General features: G+C 48.9%; 5 protein-coding genes across 5 annotated transcripts; 2 read left to right on the forward strand and 3 right to left on the reverse strand.

Moving 5' to 3' along the window:
* Window positions 1-52: 52 nt before the first annotated feature.
* On the reverse strand, window positions 53-3337 carry FSST1_005726 (Fusaric acid resistance protein-like-domain-containing protein; the record flags this gene model as incomplete). Its single annotated transcript, XM_083232030.1, has 3 exons — window positions 53-579; window positions 628-3208; window positions 3272-3337. 3 exons carry the CDS (start codon window positions 3335-3337, stop codon window positions 53-55), a joined length of 3174 nt encoding a protein of 1057 aa, XP_083089156.1.
* Window positions 3338-3831: 494 nt separating this feature from the next.
* Window positions 3832-5155, reverse strand: FSST1_005727 (uncharacterized protein; the record flags this gene model as incomplete). Its single annotated transcript, XM_083232031.1, has 3 exons — window positions 3832-3898; window positions 4235-4481; window positions 4666-5155. The coding sequence occupies 3 exons, from the start codon at window positions 5153-5155 to the stop codon at window positions 3832-3834; spliced, it is 804 nt and encodes a 267-aa protein (XP_083089157.1).
* A 1268-nt stretch (window positions 5156-6423) lies between these two features.
* FSST1_005728 (HAD-like domain-containing protein) lies at window positions 6424-7316 on the forward strand (the record flags this gene model as incomplete). Its single annotated transcript, XM_083232032.1, has 2 exons — window positions 6424-6560; window positions 6719-7316. 2 exons carry the CDS (start codon window positions 6424-6426, stop codon window positions 7314-7316), a joined length of 735 nt encoding a protein of 244 aa, XP_083089158.1.
* A 439-nt stretch (window positions 7317-7755) lies between these two features.
* On the reverse strand, window positions 7756-9470 carry FSST1_005729 (kinase-like domain-containing protein; the record flags this gene model as incomplete). Its single annotated transcript, XM_083232033.1, has 4 exons — window positions 7756-8346; window positions 8398-8929; window positions 8983-9140; window positions 9189-9470. 4 exons carry the CDS (start codon window positions 9468-9470, stop codon window positions 7756-7758), a joined length of 1563 nt encoding a protein of 520 aa, XP_083089159.1.
* Window positions 9471-11316: 1846 nt separating this feature from the next.
* Window positions 11317-15724, forward strand: FSST1_005730 (chromatin-remodeling histone chaperone SPT6; the record flags this gene model as incomplete). Its single annotated transcript, XM_083232034.1, has 4 exons — window positions 11317-11481; window positions 11539-11727; window positions 11794-15412; window positions 15471-15724. The coding sequence occupies 4 exons, from the start codon at window positions 11317-11319 to the stop codon at window positions 15722-15724; spliced, it is 4227 nt and encodes a 1408-aa protein (XP_083089160.1).
* Window positions 15725-17279: the final 1555 nt, after the last annotated feature.

Here is a 17279-nt window from a genome sequence, read left to right on the forward strand (position 1 = left end):
GACTAGGTATATCATAACGACCGACAGCCCCCTATTGAGCACCTCTCTGTGTTCACTGTAACAACAACGCCTCATCGTGCAAGACTCCATAAAGGCTCTCAATCTCAGCCCTCACCTTGTTCAATTCCGCCGCCACTTGCAATGTCACGAGTGTGTATGCATATAGCAGCGCATAGTCGCTCTCCTGAATAGCAAGAGGAGATTCATCGCCTAGAAGATCTGCGCTCATGTGTTCCTTTCGAAATTGATAAATTTTGCCTAAAAGCCTGTCCTTGTTGTTCTCGACAGTAGGAATCGCATCTGTCAAGGGGTATTCCAGCATCAGGCACGATGCAACTACCTGGAACACATGGCAAATGCGTTGGCAGAGGAGAGCTCTTTCTGCACTGGTATACTCTAGTAATGCTCGCTCGCCATCTGTTAACTCATTCCGTTTCGATGCAATAAGTCGCATGGCATAGAACCCATTGAGCATGTTTTTAGTAGAACGCAAAATGCGTCCATATGCTGCGTCTGGGAAAGGACCCCGAAGCTCAAATTCGGATTTCGCCGCAGTTCGAAGACTCGCAAGCTTAAAGGCTGTTGTAGAGTTAGTATATAAGCATCAACAGCAAATTCTCAACATACCATATCGCTGGAGGGCAGCTTGCTCGCCCTCCCGCATATAGTCGAGGGTGTTGTGTGTGTTATCCTTCTGCAGCGATACCGTAAGGGGCCCGCGCTTCCAGATGAGCCCCATCTGGAGATAAAGGACGGAAAGTCCCTCTCGAAATTTCTTCCGGCCAGAAATAGGCCAGAGTAGCCGGCAAACGACAATACCCCATATGATACCCAAGGTCACGGCAATGACTCGATGCCATACGATGTCAAAGATGAGGGGGTTGGCACCTCCCTCGTCATCGTCATCGTCATCGACATCCTGTGAGAGACTGTAGGCATACAATGTGCTCACGTTGTATGCTAGAAGGGCAATTCTACCCAGGGGTGCCTTTTTGATGACCAAAATCACGTAGAAATTGAACAAAGCCACAAGGCCGCCCAAACACACAAGGACAATGGCGTTGCCCTGGCTGACTGTCCAACAAATTACAGCAAACGTTGCACCAATAATGGTACCTTTGAATCTAGCTGTACCGGTAGTGTTGGCCGATCCTGTTGTCATCGCAGCAACGATCATGAAGGAGAGAAGACCCCATTCACCTCTCCATTTCTGGTAAATAGGCCTTGTCCCTGGTATGAACGCTAGCATCGCCCAAAGAAGGGCACCAATACCAACTTTGATGCCAAAAAGGATATCCTCCCGGACGACAAACCGGGATATCTGTAGCATTTTCTGTGCGAATCTCCTCTTGATTTTACTGGCCTGAGGCGCAGCATCCCAATTGAAGGTATCTCGTCGTGCTACCATCGTGTCTGGTATACCCTTGGGTATTTGCGATTTTCGAAGTCTGGGAACAGGCGGTTTCTGTATCAAGGCCTCGCGTTCTGGATCCCCGATCATGTTTTTATCAGGCAGTTTAGTCCAGTTAAAGCGCCTCCAAAATTTGAGCCAGCTCCAAGACCTCGACGCAGTCTCGGTAGTATATTTAACATCTTCCAGCACGTCCAAATATGCATCAGTTTCCTCAGCAACAGCCTGCAAGCTGAAAGAAAAGTGCCCACAGGCGGCAGCAACTTCTTCAATGTCAGCTTGAATTTTTTCAGAACGAGTTCGCCCAAATTCGATAGTACGATAAAGTTCTTCCAAAGATCCTGATCTAGCATTGTTGTAGAGATTGAGGGCGTCGCGAAGACTTTCTCTCAGTTGTTCATTAACAGTGACATCTTTGTTTGGGTCTTTGCCAAAGGCAGGCTCACGTAGAATCTCGGAGAGAGTATGAGCCAGTGACTTGATTGATGGACCAAGCATGTCAATGAAGAGGGCAAATATGTCCGAAGGCTCTTGGAAGGCGGGAGCTGCCATCAACGCAGAATCGGACTTGTTCCTCGTGGCCTGCCGCTCTTCCTCACTTTCACCCGACTCGTCAATGTCAGACAGCCTTTGACCCCCACACTCTAGGTAGGCACTGATAGCCCTTGCTAGAGGCGGTGTAAGTCCAGTGCTCCTAGGCGAAGGGAAAGGATCTTCAAAACTGGGAACCTCTCTGAGAAGAGTGAATTGGGTTTCCAGAGCGCTGCGCAATCCTCCCAGAGCCTGTGAGAGTCCTTCAACTGACCTTGACAGACGCTTGTCTAGAGGGTAGAATGATTCTCGGCCAAGAAAGTAGTACTCAAATTTAGCCTCACGGAGGGTTGAATTCATGGTTGCGTATGCAGCATTGTACCGAGCAGAGACACGGCTGTACTCATTTGTCCATAGCTCATCTTCAGTACCACTGAGGAAACCTTTTGTGATAGACGATAGCTTGTCGCCCAGAGAGCTGTTGGCGGTCATTATGGACCTTCGAAGGACTTGTCTTGCTGAGACTCTCCATAGCAGTAGATTGGCAGCGAAAGTGCAAGTGATGCCAACAAGAAGCAGTTTCAAAACCTGAACAATCTTGTCATCGTCAAAATATCCTCCTTGGACGCTTTCCTCTTTTGTGATTACGGAAATAATTGCAATAGAAGCCAAGGTAGAGCCAACATTGACGAGAGGGCTATTAAGCCTCTGCTTGACCCAGCCCACGAAACCCAGGCCTCCGCCAATGCAAACAATGAGAATGAGAGCATGAGCAGCACCAGTCAGCCCAAACTGAGATCGCATAGCAATAGCGATTCCCATTGAGAGTACCGATATCGTCTCAGCATAAAGCACAGCAACGAACGCTATCACAGACGCCTCAAGCATGGATCCGACGGTTCGTGCTGGGTGGAAATAAACAGTAATAGTTGCCGATACATGTTTTCCATCTCTGTTGCCAAGAAAGGCTGTTAAAGGCGGGAAAAAGGTGCCCAGACTACCGAGCACATAGGCAACGACGCACTTTAGAACGCCGTGTCCCTCATCAGTGTGCAGCCATAGCCATACTAAGACGAAAGCGATTTTGACGTTTTGTGTAATGATTTGTAGACGGTCTCTAATCGACTCGGCGTCGTCGAGAGAGTGGAACTTCAGGTTATTGTCGTTGTTGTTGGTGGAGGCTGAATTGGTAGAGGTGCGTAGGGAGAACTCTTGTCTCGATCGTTCGCCAGTGCTGGGGATAATAAAGGTTCCGTTTCTCAGTTTCTGCTCAACACATCAGATCTTTGACTTCGAGCATCACTATGAGTTTACGCGCGGGATGCATACCGTCCGCTGAGAATGGCGTTTCTTAGGTGGCCATGCCGAATTGGAAGAGCTCGTAGCGGCGCTCATGGCTGCTTTGCCGGATAGTACTGTGCTCGTCTTGAGAGTCGTGCTGTGATAATCCGGCGCGCTTCATTCTCCTGGGTCTTAGGGCTTCATAGCGAGAGACGATGGCAGCAGGTCTTTGATATGATTTTATGGAAGTCTCCTTGTTAAACAGTGGCAGTTGGGGAAAAGGCGGGCTGACGATTGTCACAGAGAGAGGTTGATGGATGGATGGATGGTTTGGGGGAGCAAATACTAGACAGAAAACAATTTATTACAAGGATCAGGATGACACTGAGCATGCACCCCAGCTAGAGTGGGCCCCCTATGCTAGCTATAGCATCAATACAATCTATTATTGGTTACTAATGTAGAGAGCTCTTTAACTACAAGGTTCGGGGCAAGTTCTATCTACTAATAAGTGAGCCCCATCCATATATGTACCTTGACGGTTGCGCCCGCACCTACAATAGTACATATATGCAAAGGAGTGCAATATGTCATAATTTGTCTTGGTATCAACTATCAAGGATACCTATTAAGAAACGTGCCTCGAAACGAGGCGTCTTGACTTTGAAGGTAATCCTACAGATTTCTAAGATTTTACGGCCCAATCTCAAATGTATCCCAGCCTCATCCTTGATTTACAATCTCAACCTTTTCATATCAGTCATTGTGGTTAGTAGAATTCACTCCAGATATTCTCAACCAGTCACACTAGCCCGTGGCTAGTCACAAGATCAACAGGAACAGAAACTTAAGAGGTATCCTACTTACTCTAGGTACCTAGGTATCATACGACCAAGGATATTTGTAGGTAGATTATATACCTACGTTGGGAGAATCAACTGTATCGTTGTATATCCTCTCCATCATCTTCATCGTGTGATCCGAAACTCAACATGCTCCCCTTCACCATACAGTTTGTTCAGGTCATCGATCCAATGAAACAGGCAAGATCCGCATCCGCTCCTTGCTCCGAACACATTCAGTTCGACAAGGCTCGAGCTCTCTTCTCTCTCATCGTAGAACGCGTCAAAAGAATATCCTTGTTCCAACAGGAGCTGATCCATCCGATTTCCTAGATCTAGATCTTCCATGATATATTGGTGAATCTTCTGGAAGCTGTTCCAGATGTTTGATGCCACCTTGCGGCTGTTCTCCGGGTCTTGAGTCGCGAAAAGCCAAGGTTGATGCCAGCAATATTGACTAACTGCCGTAATGGTCCCTGTCACTGGTGCACAGTACACTCGGTATTCTCTTTTGCTCCCCATACGATCAATAAAAGGAAGAAAGAAAAGTTTGACAGTAGTCATTCCTTCCTCGAGACTTTTCATTATTTCGCTGCGTACTCGTTGTGACGTAGGTAGTCAATCGAACAATGATATCGTTTGGTGAGTGCAGCGACAATCTTCCCGGTACAGTTTGGCGACCATCCTTGGGCGAGCATCCATCCAAACGCATGAACAACCCCTGGGGTGGGAATTGGAGAGCTGATAACTGTGGCAGTATCTCATCCTCGATATCTTCTTGGTATGCTCGATTTGGTACACCTGTGATGATGGAACTACCAGAGGCTGCGATGAGGAGCTTGGCTTGTGTTGATGTTAGTTTGATGGTCTGCACTTCTCTTTGATCAAGATTGCGTGTTCTCAATATCAACGATAGCCATCTCTCGTACGAATAAGGAGCCTCTGAAGGGCGTGAACGATGTTGGCCTCTCCAGTGGACTGGAATTTCATCGATCGAGTGAAAGCAGGTATTGAACTTGATGGGGCGCACATTCCGACAGTCTTTTTCAACTTCCTTGTAGTCGACTTGGACGAGATTCATGGTCTTCATTTTGTTCTTCTCCAAATCATGTGTGCGACCATATTTCTTAAAGATTTAGCTTTATCAAGTACTGGGTATAGGAAAGCTTTGTACCAACTCAATTGAACTTACATGGCTGTCACTAGCGCTAGATCTGGTAGCAAGCCCACATTTGACAACTTAGTAGACAACCTCAATATCCACAGTTGGAATATGGGAAATTGTAGACTATCATCTTGGAAATAAGCTCTATTTGTCTAAAAAAGTAAAGAAATGTTCTTACATCCAATCTCTGGATAATGGATCTTCCTCAGCTCAATGCAAAGGCAGCACCGATCCGATTTCCGGATTGTTGTCTCTCTATATCAACAAAATTACTTCAGCTCTTATCAGATATTTTTTCCAAAACTACAGTCTCAGAAGATCATCCAACCGTCCTTTCCATCGGAAGCGGCTCTGGCTTGCTCGAAGCTTTTCTGCTCGATCGTCAAGATAGCACCCACCACGACTATCCTTCTTTCAACGTGGAGGGGGTAGAAGTTCAGCAGCAGAGTGAGAAAGACGCCGTCAACAAATATCTTCCAGAACAAGCCATTTATACCGTTCGTGGTAGCTGGGACGTTGTCTCGAGGTTGCAGGATCCAGACGTTACATCTCTCTTGTTTGTTTATCCACGTCAACCAGCCCTGATTATTGAATACACGAAGGCCATCACGCGAAGAGGGTTGAATGTGCAGGTTATCGTTTGGTTGGGGCCAATGGCTGACTGGGAGGTGTTCGAGTCCTGCTTTGATGCAGGGCATGAGAGTGGGCAGTTTGCAGTCACTAAGAAAAGGCAAGGAGCAGACGCTGGGCTAAACGAGTACGAGATGATGGCCGTGGTAGAGAAGTTACCTAGATAATAAATTGCCTCATTAATACTTCAGGTTAGGGATAGGATATGAGTGGCCGGAGTCAGGAATGACAGTGCCGATACAAGTCAATCATGGAACCTGACTGTTTACACTATCTAAATAGTATGTAGGGTAACACAACGCAACTAACGTTAGATCATGGCTGGCTAAATGCTACTCCCGATTCTGCTTGTCTCCACCTCTCAAGTGAGAGCGTCATCTCTGAATCAAAGCACTCATCGTCCTTGTCAACTGCTGCCCATTTGATGTTTGAAGAAATCAAAGTTGAAAGGCTTCTTATACTCAACAGAGGCTTTTGGTGGTTTCGGGAAGAAAACATCGAATCCAAGCTATACTCATTGCTTTGTTGCATCTTCCTAAACTCCCCTCCCCCGGCTCAACCTCATGTTACGCCGTGTCGTTTCTATCATGACATCGTCATCCCCGAAACGTTTCATACCGTTAAAGAAGAGAAACCATAATCTCCCAGCCGGCACTCCCAGCCTTCGAGGTGTGGTCTTTGATATGGATGGCACACTCTGGTAGGATCTGCTTTCCCCAACCTACCCTGCACAGGAGAAGATGTACTCTGAATCATCCAATCTGATGCTAAGGCTTCACGAGGACAAAGGAGACTTGTGCTATTAGAATACGAAGGATCCCATTAAGGACGCCGAACTCATTGCTAATGCTCTTACAGTGAGCCTCAAACTTACATGTTCAAGGAAATGAGAGACATACTGGGGATCAACAAAACAACGGACATTTTGGAACACATCGAAACACTCCCAACATCGGAGCAGTCAGAAGCCCTGGAGTCTATCCGCGACATTGAACGAAAAGCCATGAAGACTCAAACCCCTCAGCCAGGCCTCATGACCCTTATGGCGTACCTCGACACCAACACCATCCCCAAAGCGATCTGTACTCGCAACTTTGACGTTCCTGTTCAAAATCTGATGGACAAATTTGTTAAGGGCTCTCGTTTTCATCCAATTGTCACACGAGATTTCCGCCCACCCAAACCCGATCCTGCCGGCATTTTGCATATTGCCAAGGACTGGGGCTTGACAAATAAGGCTGGCGAGGGAGATGCCAGTGGACTTATCATGGTGGGCGACTCTATCGACGATATGACAGCGGGCAGGAAGGCGGGCGCGGCTACAGTACTGCTCGTAAACGACGTGAATCGACCTTTGGCGGAGCATGCGCATACTGACTTGGTCATCAATACGTTGGATGAGCTTGTTGCTGTTCTCGACGATGGTTTCGTGGGCAGAGAAATCAGCCCAGAGTAAGGTGCCATGAGAATGGGCCACCTACAAGCTTTTGAAGGGTTGACTCTGTATTTTAGTAGCCTCTTAGCAAGTCAGGCCGGCAAAGTAACTCCCATAATAATTACTCAAACACGGTTTCATTTTATTTGGGTTTTCTACATGAGCCTAGTTTCTGCCTCTGTACGTAGCCATTCCTTAGAGCTAGACATTTGACAGACCCTCTAGAATCGAGATCAACGAAGCTAGTCTTCTCAACAGATGAAATAGACAATGCCTAGGCTTTAGGCGGAATATGTAACGATTCAAGTATAGTGATCTGGCCAGAGACCACGACAAAGATTTCAAAACAGTGCGCCGAGGCATGCTAAATGACTTTCAAGGTTGGGCTACTGTTCCAATATGTTCAGAAAGGCAACTGCGGGGCGGTGAAGCTTCTGGGAACGACTCCAATACAGGCCGTTCACTGTATGCCGTAGCTGGGGTTGGGTGGCAGCCCAAAAGTGGCTTGTCTCCTATTCTCCCTTCGCAACTCATCAGGAGTTTCTTTTCGGGGTGGAGGTGGCGGCAAAGGGCCGCCTGGGGGTGCCGGCCGGACGGGCAGACTGAAAGTTGCAGCGTTTGCACTCACTGGACCGACGTTATCGGGGTAGCCCGAAACCTTAGGGATAGAATTTGTGGTAACAACCCTAGATCCCAGCCCAGGATGTGCGGAAGCCGGTGTTCGGGAAGATGCATGTCCGTTTCGAGGTGGTGATCGGCTCTGGTTTGAGCCGTATTGATCGCGAGGGGAAGTGATACCGGCACCACCAATGGGAATCTCGCCCGAAGTGGGAGTGTGAGAACGCTCTTCGGGTTGGGCTTGGGCCTGTGCCTGAGCTTGAGCCTGCTGAGATTGGGTAGGAGAATCACTTGATCGAAGGAGGTCCTGCGTTGAAGGAGATAGCTGGGGTGCTAAATGCGATTTCCGGTTGTCGCGTTCCATCATGCCAACAGCCCATTCTCTGAGATCAACTGGTGTGCGCTTGGCGGCCTGTACGAAGTGATCGCGGTCCTGAACAGATTAGCATATAGCACAAGGGATGGGGTAAAAGGTATTTCTCACAAACAACTCTTGAGGAGTTGGTCGACGCTCGGGCTCCTTGTAGAGACACTTCTGGATCATGTCGTCGAGGATACTAGGGAAAGCATCGCTCTTAGGAAGCTTCGGGGCTGGTTCGTGAACGATCTGCTGCAACAAGTCTAGGATACCCGCGGGGGCAAAGTCGCCATCCGATACCTGCTCGCTAGCTGCAAAAGGAAACTTGCCAATAGCAAGCTCCATGATGCTGAGACCAAAACTCCAGACGTCTGACTTGACCGTGTACTTCTCACCTTGGATTCTTTCAGGGGCCATGTAGGTCGAAGTTCCGACGAAAGTGTCAGCAATGGAATTGACAAGCTCGCCCGAGACACCGAAGTCACAAAGCTTAATCCCACCCCTTGAGTTTACCAGGATGTTGGAGGGCTTGATATCACGATGCATGATGTGATGCTTCGTATAAAGATATGTCAAACCGCCCAAAGTGGCTTCAGCAATCTTGCCCAAGACATCAACTCGAACGGGACCGAAGACCCTAGAGACTCGGTCGAGAGCCCTAACAAATGATTAGCCACCATCTTGGCTTCGCCATTGTCTAGTTTTACTAACCCAACATCCATATACTCCATACACATGATCACATCGTTGTTGGGGGTTAGGAAGGCGCCGTAGAATGTCACGATGTAGTCTGAATGGCACCCGTGCATGATTTGAAGCTCCCGAACGATTCGCTTCCGTATCTCTCGCTTAGCTTCCACATGGATTACCTAGGTGACCGGTTAGTAAAAGGTTCATTTCCGAAACAAGAAACATACCTTGCGAGCCATGACAGTCCCAGTTGTAAGATGCTTGACTTTGCTGACAGTTCCACCGTTACCGGATCCTAATTCCTTGAGGATTTCAAGATCCTCGGGTCGCAGATCCAGCTTGTATTCAATACCAATTTCTAGCTGCTCGTCCCTGCCAGCGTCTTGACTTCCACTGTATTCATGATTACTGGTCTCGGCGGTTGGCGGAGGTCGAGGAGCAGCTGCTTTGAGGGCAAGACCTTTGACGTTCTTGCGCTTCATAGAGCGCGGAGCGAAAGGATCGGACATATTTTGAGAGGACCGGAGAGAATAAGCAACAGAGCTTGTTGAATGAACAGACGCTACTGTTGGAGCGAGGCCGGAGGTGAGGTGGTGAAGCCGTAAGGTTTGATCAGGCTCAGGTGAGTTAGGCGCTGCTCGATCTTCTTCGTGGGCAATAATCGAGGACGGAAGAAAGATCCCAAGTGTTGAGTTGGAATACAACTGCGGCACAAAGCTATCGTCGTGGTCGAGCGGATCGAAAAGGAGTCGATCGCTATCTTATCCTGTCTGGAGTTGAGATGGGGCTAGAAGCCGGGCGTGCGTTGTTCTCGGGCCGTAGTGGGAAGCCTATATTCCGTTGCCAAGAAGTGAGGGTCTTTGAGGCGATCGATGAAATGGAGAGAGAAGAGCCCGAAATACTCCTTCTCAACCAGATGTAATCAGGTCGCGAATTTGTCAGGAGTACTAAGGCTGAGCGCTGCCGAAGATGATGAGTGGGGGATTTGTCCTGGTCTCTTTGACGACTTTTGGCTGGTTAGGCATGGACAGTGTACAGTGGATGGAGGGCGGGGTCTAGCCGGTGACAACGTGACGAGAGTGGCTGGACTTGCGCTATGGGGGAGTTGCAGGCGCAAACAAATAACAAAAGGACGATGACACTGAGCGGCAAACCAGGAGAGGAAAAGGGGGTAGAAGGGGACATTTGCGATAGAACTGAGACCTCTTTTATAGCCCTGAAGAGCCTGCCCGCCCAGCAGATTCTGAAATTATGTATCCGTCCATCCGTACCTGAAATCCAGTGGGCCACTTATTCGCCATAAGGGGAGCCCAGGGAGGTCATGGAGTATAGTAGATGCTTTGGTAACATGGAGGCAAACATTCTCATCCATGACTGCCCGAGTATAACATTATACCTACCTCTGGTCTATCTACACACTGTACCGTAACCTCCTAAGAGGTCCAAGCCCGGGGGACAATGCCATGGCTGGCTGACTGGCCATATGCTATACATTTGAGACGATTCATGCTTCGGAATTCGTACATCAACCGATTCAGAGCTGTGATAAGATAATGAAGTGGTAGGGATAATAATTCATTAGTCCAAACATATTACTTGATGCGACATGCCAAAACCAGTACTCGGCTCTACCCTACCTGTTAGCCTGTCAATTAACTTCCCACCAATTGTCGCCATCACAATGATTGCTTTGTATGAAATGCGCGAGGCACTGCAAAGACTTGATTGGGATAGGGGGCTGTACAGCCGTATGGGTCAAAAGCTACAAACAGCATGACAACAGACGAGGGATCAGACGCTGGGCGATTCAGACGACTGTAAGTTAACACTTGGACCACCATCCAGGTTGACAGTTGTACTTGCTGATTAAGAGCGCGAGTTTTCGTGGATCAACGGTACGAATCATACGAGCAGTGTGCTGCTTTGAAAGGGTACCTAGCTTCTACATTTTCAGAGCCATTCATGACTAGGTAGTACTGAAGAAAAATGATATGATTACTGTAGGTTCGTCAACGACGTTTTGTCAAAAAGTGAAGCTCACGAATCGTGATTATGTAACTTGCACGCGAGGTCGGAAGCGGAATATCTCGCTCCGCTCGGTATCCTTGCCAGGCGCGACAAGGCTGCACGTGTAGCACGCTCTACAGCGCAAAGACAAAAATTCCCAAAGATCTAAGCTTCCAAAGAAAGGCGTGCACTTCTGATCCCTCTACTTCATTGTCTTTCACTACAATCACGACATCTGAGAGCCAAGGTTCCTATTCTCTATCTCCGGTCGCCACATCGGAACCATATACAACTAAAGCAGATAAATAAAGCTTTGTTGCCTGCGCGGCAGCATCGCAAGTCGCCAAGATGAGCAACAGCATGCGCGACTTGATCTCAGGCGAGGCCGAACTCGACGACGAGGAAGAGGACGAGTCTTTTGATGAGCGTGGTGGACAGCGCAGACGCAAAAACGCTGTAGAAGACTCTAGTGAGGAGGAGGAAGACGATGACGATGAGGAGGAAGCTCGCAAGGTTAGCTTGGAAAACATTGACAATTGAATAACCCCTGATTTTTTTTCTTCGTTCTAGGTTCGCGAAGGCTTTATCGTTGACGAAGATGAAGACGAGGACGAAGGCGGCGATTCCGATCCCGACGTGCGGCCCTTACACAAACGAAAACGAGAGCACCGCGACCGCGAAGAAGAGGCACAATTAGATGAGGACGATTTGGATTTGATCGGTGAACAGTTTGGCGAGCGACCTAAGCCCCAAATACAGGTAAGTCGCCCCCGACGTCAATCGATTCGCCTAGCCCGCCAGTATCCCTAACTTCCGCGGATTCAGTCCAAGTTCAAGCGCCTGAAGCGCGGCACTCGTGACGAAGACCGAGGTAACCAGCGCCGTGGCCTCGATGACATCTTTTCCGATGAAGAAGATGACGCGGGCGAACAGCGGGCATACAACAACCGATCATCGTACCGCCAGGCCGACGAGTTTGACGATTTTATTGAAGAGGACTTCCCCGATGATCCTGAAGAATTGGAACAACAGCGAGAAGACGCCGAGGTTGCCCGCCCCAGAGATCGTGTCATCGGAAATATCGCCGACACCGCCAATTTGGACAAGGATGCCTTGGATGACATGGAGGCCATCTTTGGTAATGGTGAAGACTACGATTGGGCACTGCAGATGGAGGAGGAGGAGGAGGACCGTGAAAGAGAAGAACAGGCGATAGAGTTGAAGGACGTGTTCGAGCCTTCACAGCTGAAGGAGAAGCTCTTGACCGACGAAGATAACGAGATTCGTTTTACGGACGAGCCCGAGCGATTCCAAATCGACCGAAAGACCTTCAAGAGCTTACAACTTACGGCAGAGCAGTTCAAAGAGGAGGCACGCTGGATCACCAACCAACTGTGGCCGAAGAAGGGTCTGGCCTCCGACCTGCAGAGCCCATTTGGCAAGGCAGTCGGCAAGGTCCTTGAATTCTTCATTGTCGACGAGGTTGAGGTGCCTTATGTGTTCCAGCACCGCAAAGACTACCTGCTCCATACCAGAAAGACCCGGAATCCGAATCGCGATGACCCCGATGCGCCCGAATATGTCATTAGCGCGGACAAGTTGCTGAACCAGGACGATTTGTGGAAAATCCTAGAACTAGACATCAAGTTCCGATCTTTCGTGGATAAGAGGAACGCCCTTGAGAAGACGGTCGATAACCTGAAAGGAATGGAAATTCACGACACTATGGTGGACGAAATGATTCCTGATGCGACGACTATGGAGGAACTTCAAGACCTGCAAGATTACCTGCATTTCCAATATGGCCCACAATTGAAGGACCTTGCTGCCATGGCCGGTAATCTCTCCTTGACAAAGCGGCCGGGTTCAAAATCCAACTTACTCGAGAGAGTCCGCCAAGGCAAGGCGTATGGTTTTGTTCGTGCCTACGGCATCTCAGCTGACCAACTTGCAAAAAATGCCCTGCGACATGGAAAGAAGGTCACCCCCGATGATGATGCACAGTATCCTATGGATTTGGCGGATAGCTTGATTGATGATGTTTTCAGCACAGGCGACCAAGTTATCAGCGCAGCCCGGCAGATGTACTCGGAGGAGTTGTTCGCTAGTCCGAGAATGCGCAAACATTTCCGAAACTCATACTACCAGGCCGCTGAGATCAGCTGTCGGCGAACTGAAAAGGGATTGCGTAGAATCGACGACTCTCACCCATATTATGAGATCAAGTACTTGCAGAACCAAGCTATTGCCGACTTGGTTCATCAGCCAGAGCTTTTCTTGAAGATGATGAAGGCTGAAGAGGAAGGCCTTGTCACTATCAAGCTCGATATGCCTGCTCGGTATGATTTCCGACAACACCTTTACCAGGAGTTCGAGTCCGAGAACTTCAGTGATCGAGCTGAGCAGTGGCGAGAGGAGCGCAAGAAGGTGCTAGACCTTGCTTATCCCAAGCTAGAGAAGATCATCGCAAAGAATGTTAAAGAGGTCATCCGTACTTTCTGCCAAGATGAAGTACTCAAGATGTGCCGGGAGGAATACGCCAAGAGACTTGATCAAGCGCCATACAAGCCCAAGGGCATGATCCTGGGCACCACACCACGTGTCTTAGTTCTCTCCAATGGCATGTCCGATCCCGCCCGTGATCCTGTTTGCTGGGCATGGGTAGAGGAAGATGGACGAGTGATCGAGCAAGGAAAACTGGGAAACCTTGCTCGAGATGAGCGCCAGCGCGAAGAGTTTGAAGAACTCGTGAAGCGCCGTCGACCCGATGTGATTGGTGTCAGTGGCTGGTCTGCTGAAACAACCAAGTTGGTGCGTGACCTGGAGAACCTGGTAAACGAGAAGGGTCTCATGGGGCCTGAGTTCGAGGACCCTGACACCAGTGACTATAGAACGGAACCACTGGAGGTCGTGGTGGTGAATGACGAGGTTGCTCGCTTGTACAAGGATAGCCCTCGCGCCCTTGCTGAGCATCCAAGTCTCAACCCTATCACAAGGTACTGCGTCGCCCTGGCGCGTTACATGCAGAACCCCATGAAGGAATATGCAGCTCTTGGCAAGGATGTTGCTTCTCTTTCTTACCACCCTTGCCAGAACCTCCTTCCAGCAGACAAGCTGGCCAAGTACCTGGATTCGGCTATGGTAGATATGGTGAACCTCTGTGGCGTGGACATCAACGAGGCCATGAACGATACTTACACTGCCAATCTTCTGCCTTTTGTTTCCGGACTGGGACCCCGAAAGGCCACAAGTGTTATCAAAGCCATCAATGCCAACGGTGGTGCTGTGGGCACAAGAGACGAGCTCGTGGGCGACCCTGATAGCGGAAAGCTGCCCGTTGTTGGTCCTAGAGTTTGGAACAACTGCGCGAGCTTTCTTTTCATCGAGTACGAGGCAACAAACCCATCGTCTGATCCACTAGACAACACACGTGTTCATCCTGAGGACTATGAGCTGGGCCGAAAGATGGCCGCCGATGCTCTTGAGCTCGATGAGGAAGATGTCAAGGCTGAAACGGACGAGAACGGACCTGGAGCCATTGTCCGTAAGCTTTTCAAACAGGACGAGCAGGACAAGGTCAACGAACTGGTACTCGAGGAGTATGCAGAACAGTTGGAGAGGAACTACAGCCAGCGCAAGCGAGCCACTTTGGAAACGATCCGTGCCGAACTCCAAGCCCCCTACGAAGAACTTCGAAGGAACTTTGCTCTCCTGTCACCATCAGAAATCTTCACCATGTTCACTGGTGAAACCAAGCACACCCTTTGCGAGGGTATGATTGTCCCCGTTAACGTGCGGGTTGTCAAGGATGACTTTGCCATCGTTAAACTTGACTGCGGGATCGAGGGCCGGGTCGAGGGCCATGAAGTCAGCCACCGATCATCCATCAAAGAAGTGCTGAGCTCTGGACAAACAGCCCAAGCCAAGATCCTAGACATCAACTACAAAGACTTTATGGCGAAGCTTTCCATGCGGGACGATGCTCTGCGTGTTCCCTACAAGCGACCTATTAACCTTGGCCGGGATGGATGGGACTATGTCCTGGAAGCCGCTGACAAGGAGGAGCTGCGAGAAAAGGACAAGACAACCGGACGGACACAGCGTGTTGTCAAACATCCTAATTTCAAGCCTTTCAATGGTCTGCAGGCCGAAGAATATCTGGGATCTCAGCCCAACGGCGAGGTTATAATTCGACCTTCGTCCAAGGGTAACGATCATCTGGCAGTTACTTGGAAGGTTGCGGATGGTGTGTTTCAGCACATTGATGTTCTCGAGATGCAGAAAGAAACGGAGTTCGCAGTGGGCAAGCTGTTGCGCGTAGGCGGCAAGTACACATACACCGACCTGGACGAACTGATCGTCGAGCACGTCAAGGCTATGGCACGCAAGGTAGAGGAGTTGATGCGGCACGATAAGTACCAGAACCGATCTCGGGGAGAGACGGGTAAGTCCCTATACCATACTAAATTATCCATAATGTATGATACTAACTGTATTCGTAGAAAAATGGCTAACGACTTACATCGATGCCAACCCCAACCGATCGACGTACGCTTTCTGCATCGACACCAAACACCCTGGATACTTCTGGCTGTGCTTCAAGGCTAGCAGGGCAGCCAAGGTAATTGCGCTGCCAGTGCGCGCAATCCCGCAAGGCTTTGAGCTTAAGGGCTATCAATATCCTGACATGCGAGCGCTCTGCAACGGGTTCAAGCTACGTTATCAGAATGAATTCTCGAAAATGGGCCATCGCTAGAAAGTTGGAAATTCATCATAATTACGGTAGTGGGTGGGTGGATTTAGAGGAAGACCAGCATATCTTTTATTACGCAGAATGTGTATTTTTTTTGGTAGGGAGATGAAGCTGCAATTGTATTATTCAGGCGCAGGTTGATGAACTTTTTTCATTCTCAAAAGAGCAAGGGAGGTGTATTAGAAGTCACATTTAAACGACAAGGAGAAAGAGAGAAAAAGGAACAGCAGTTAAATCAACTAATTTGACGTGGATTCGTGATCGGTCGTTCTTCATTCTTGACTGCATAAGTTGAAACGAGACATTTATCACGTCAGTTTTACCATGACCTACTAAGAGGAGTAAGTATTGGCATGAAGGCCGTTGAAGGTTTGCAGCAACATTGTGATTACGGCAATGCAGAGGAAACGCCTCGCTTTTCGATCTTTCGCCGCGAACGACCAATCTGGGCCTATGCTCTTTTCATGCCACATTGGACTATTTGGCGGTGTAAGCTGGATTTTGACTCTGATGATTGCCATATAGTTCCCAATATAGACAGACAGTTGTACGTAGTCAACTCATAGCGGTGGACTTTCGTTGACCCCAAGATGCCAACAGAATTCGTGCTTCGTGGCATGGTGTTGTATGATCACTGGAAGTGAAAGGCACTTGTCATTTGTAGAGGAACAGGCATTGGAGGCCACTCACGACCTCGACCCTATAATGGAGTTTGGCCGATGGTCATGAGACCTCCGACTGGTTCCTTATCGGTGTTTCGAGAACGGGGCGGGCTCGGTTTTCTGTTGGGATAGACGAAAAGCGAAGTGATCAGTGGCAAACGCGAATCTATCTACCTACCAATTCAAGGTCAGATCCTCTTGAGACTCCTGAGAACAAGACCAAGCCAACTAGATTGAGGCTCGTACGTGAAATGATGTTTATAATTGGTGAGATCGTAGTGACGTGCAAGATGGGTCGATGAGAAGAGTCATGTGCACCGTATGTGGGCGCCGAGTCAGTTTTGCTGAGCCCCACGAACGATTGAGTCGGGGAGCGGTATCGGACTTGCTTTGAAGCCAGAATTGAGCTGCGAATGGCGGAGTAGAACTTGGCAATTGCCTCCTTTTCCACATTCTAGAGTTCCAACCCACCTTGTAGTTTGGTCTGGAGGCGTGGAGCCTTTTTGTCTTTGAGTGGTTGAGGCCGGCAGATATAAAATTTCAAGTACTTTTAGAGGTTGTCTATGAACGAGCTGAGAAGTGTAAACGAATTGGTGTCCAGTTATATACTTTATAAAATAAGATGCTTGGTGTAACTATCTGATGACAGCAGCCAAGTTTTCTGTATCAAAGTCATATCGCTATCCAACATCAAACGTGCCTAGCAACCTAGCACGTACTGAGGTTATGCCGCAATGCCGGTACCTGGACGGTTACCCCAGATCCCCGTGAGCCTAAAGCGGGGTATTCGTGTCGTTTATCCGCCCAAAACAGCTCCAGCCAAGCCACAGACTAAGACCCTGGAGTACAAGCATGTCGACGTCAGTGCTTGTTTTTGCTACCGTTGCTACATGGGA

This window comes from Fusarium sambucinum, chromosome I (genome assembly GCF_050947815.1).
Source record: "Fusarium sambucinum isolate potato_lamoka chromosome I, whole genome shotgun sequence".
In the NCBI taxonomy this organism is placed as follows: Eukaryota; Fungi; Ascomycota; class Sordariomycetes; order Hypocreales; family Nectriaceae; genus Fusarium; species Fusarium sambucinum.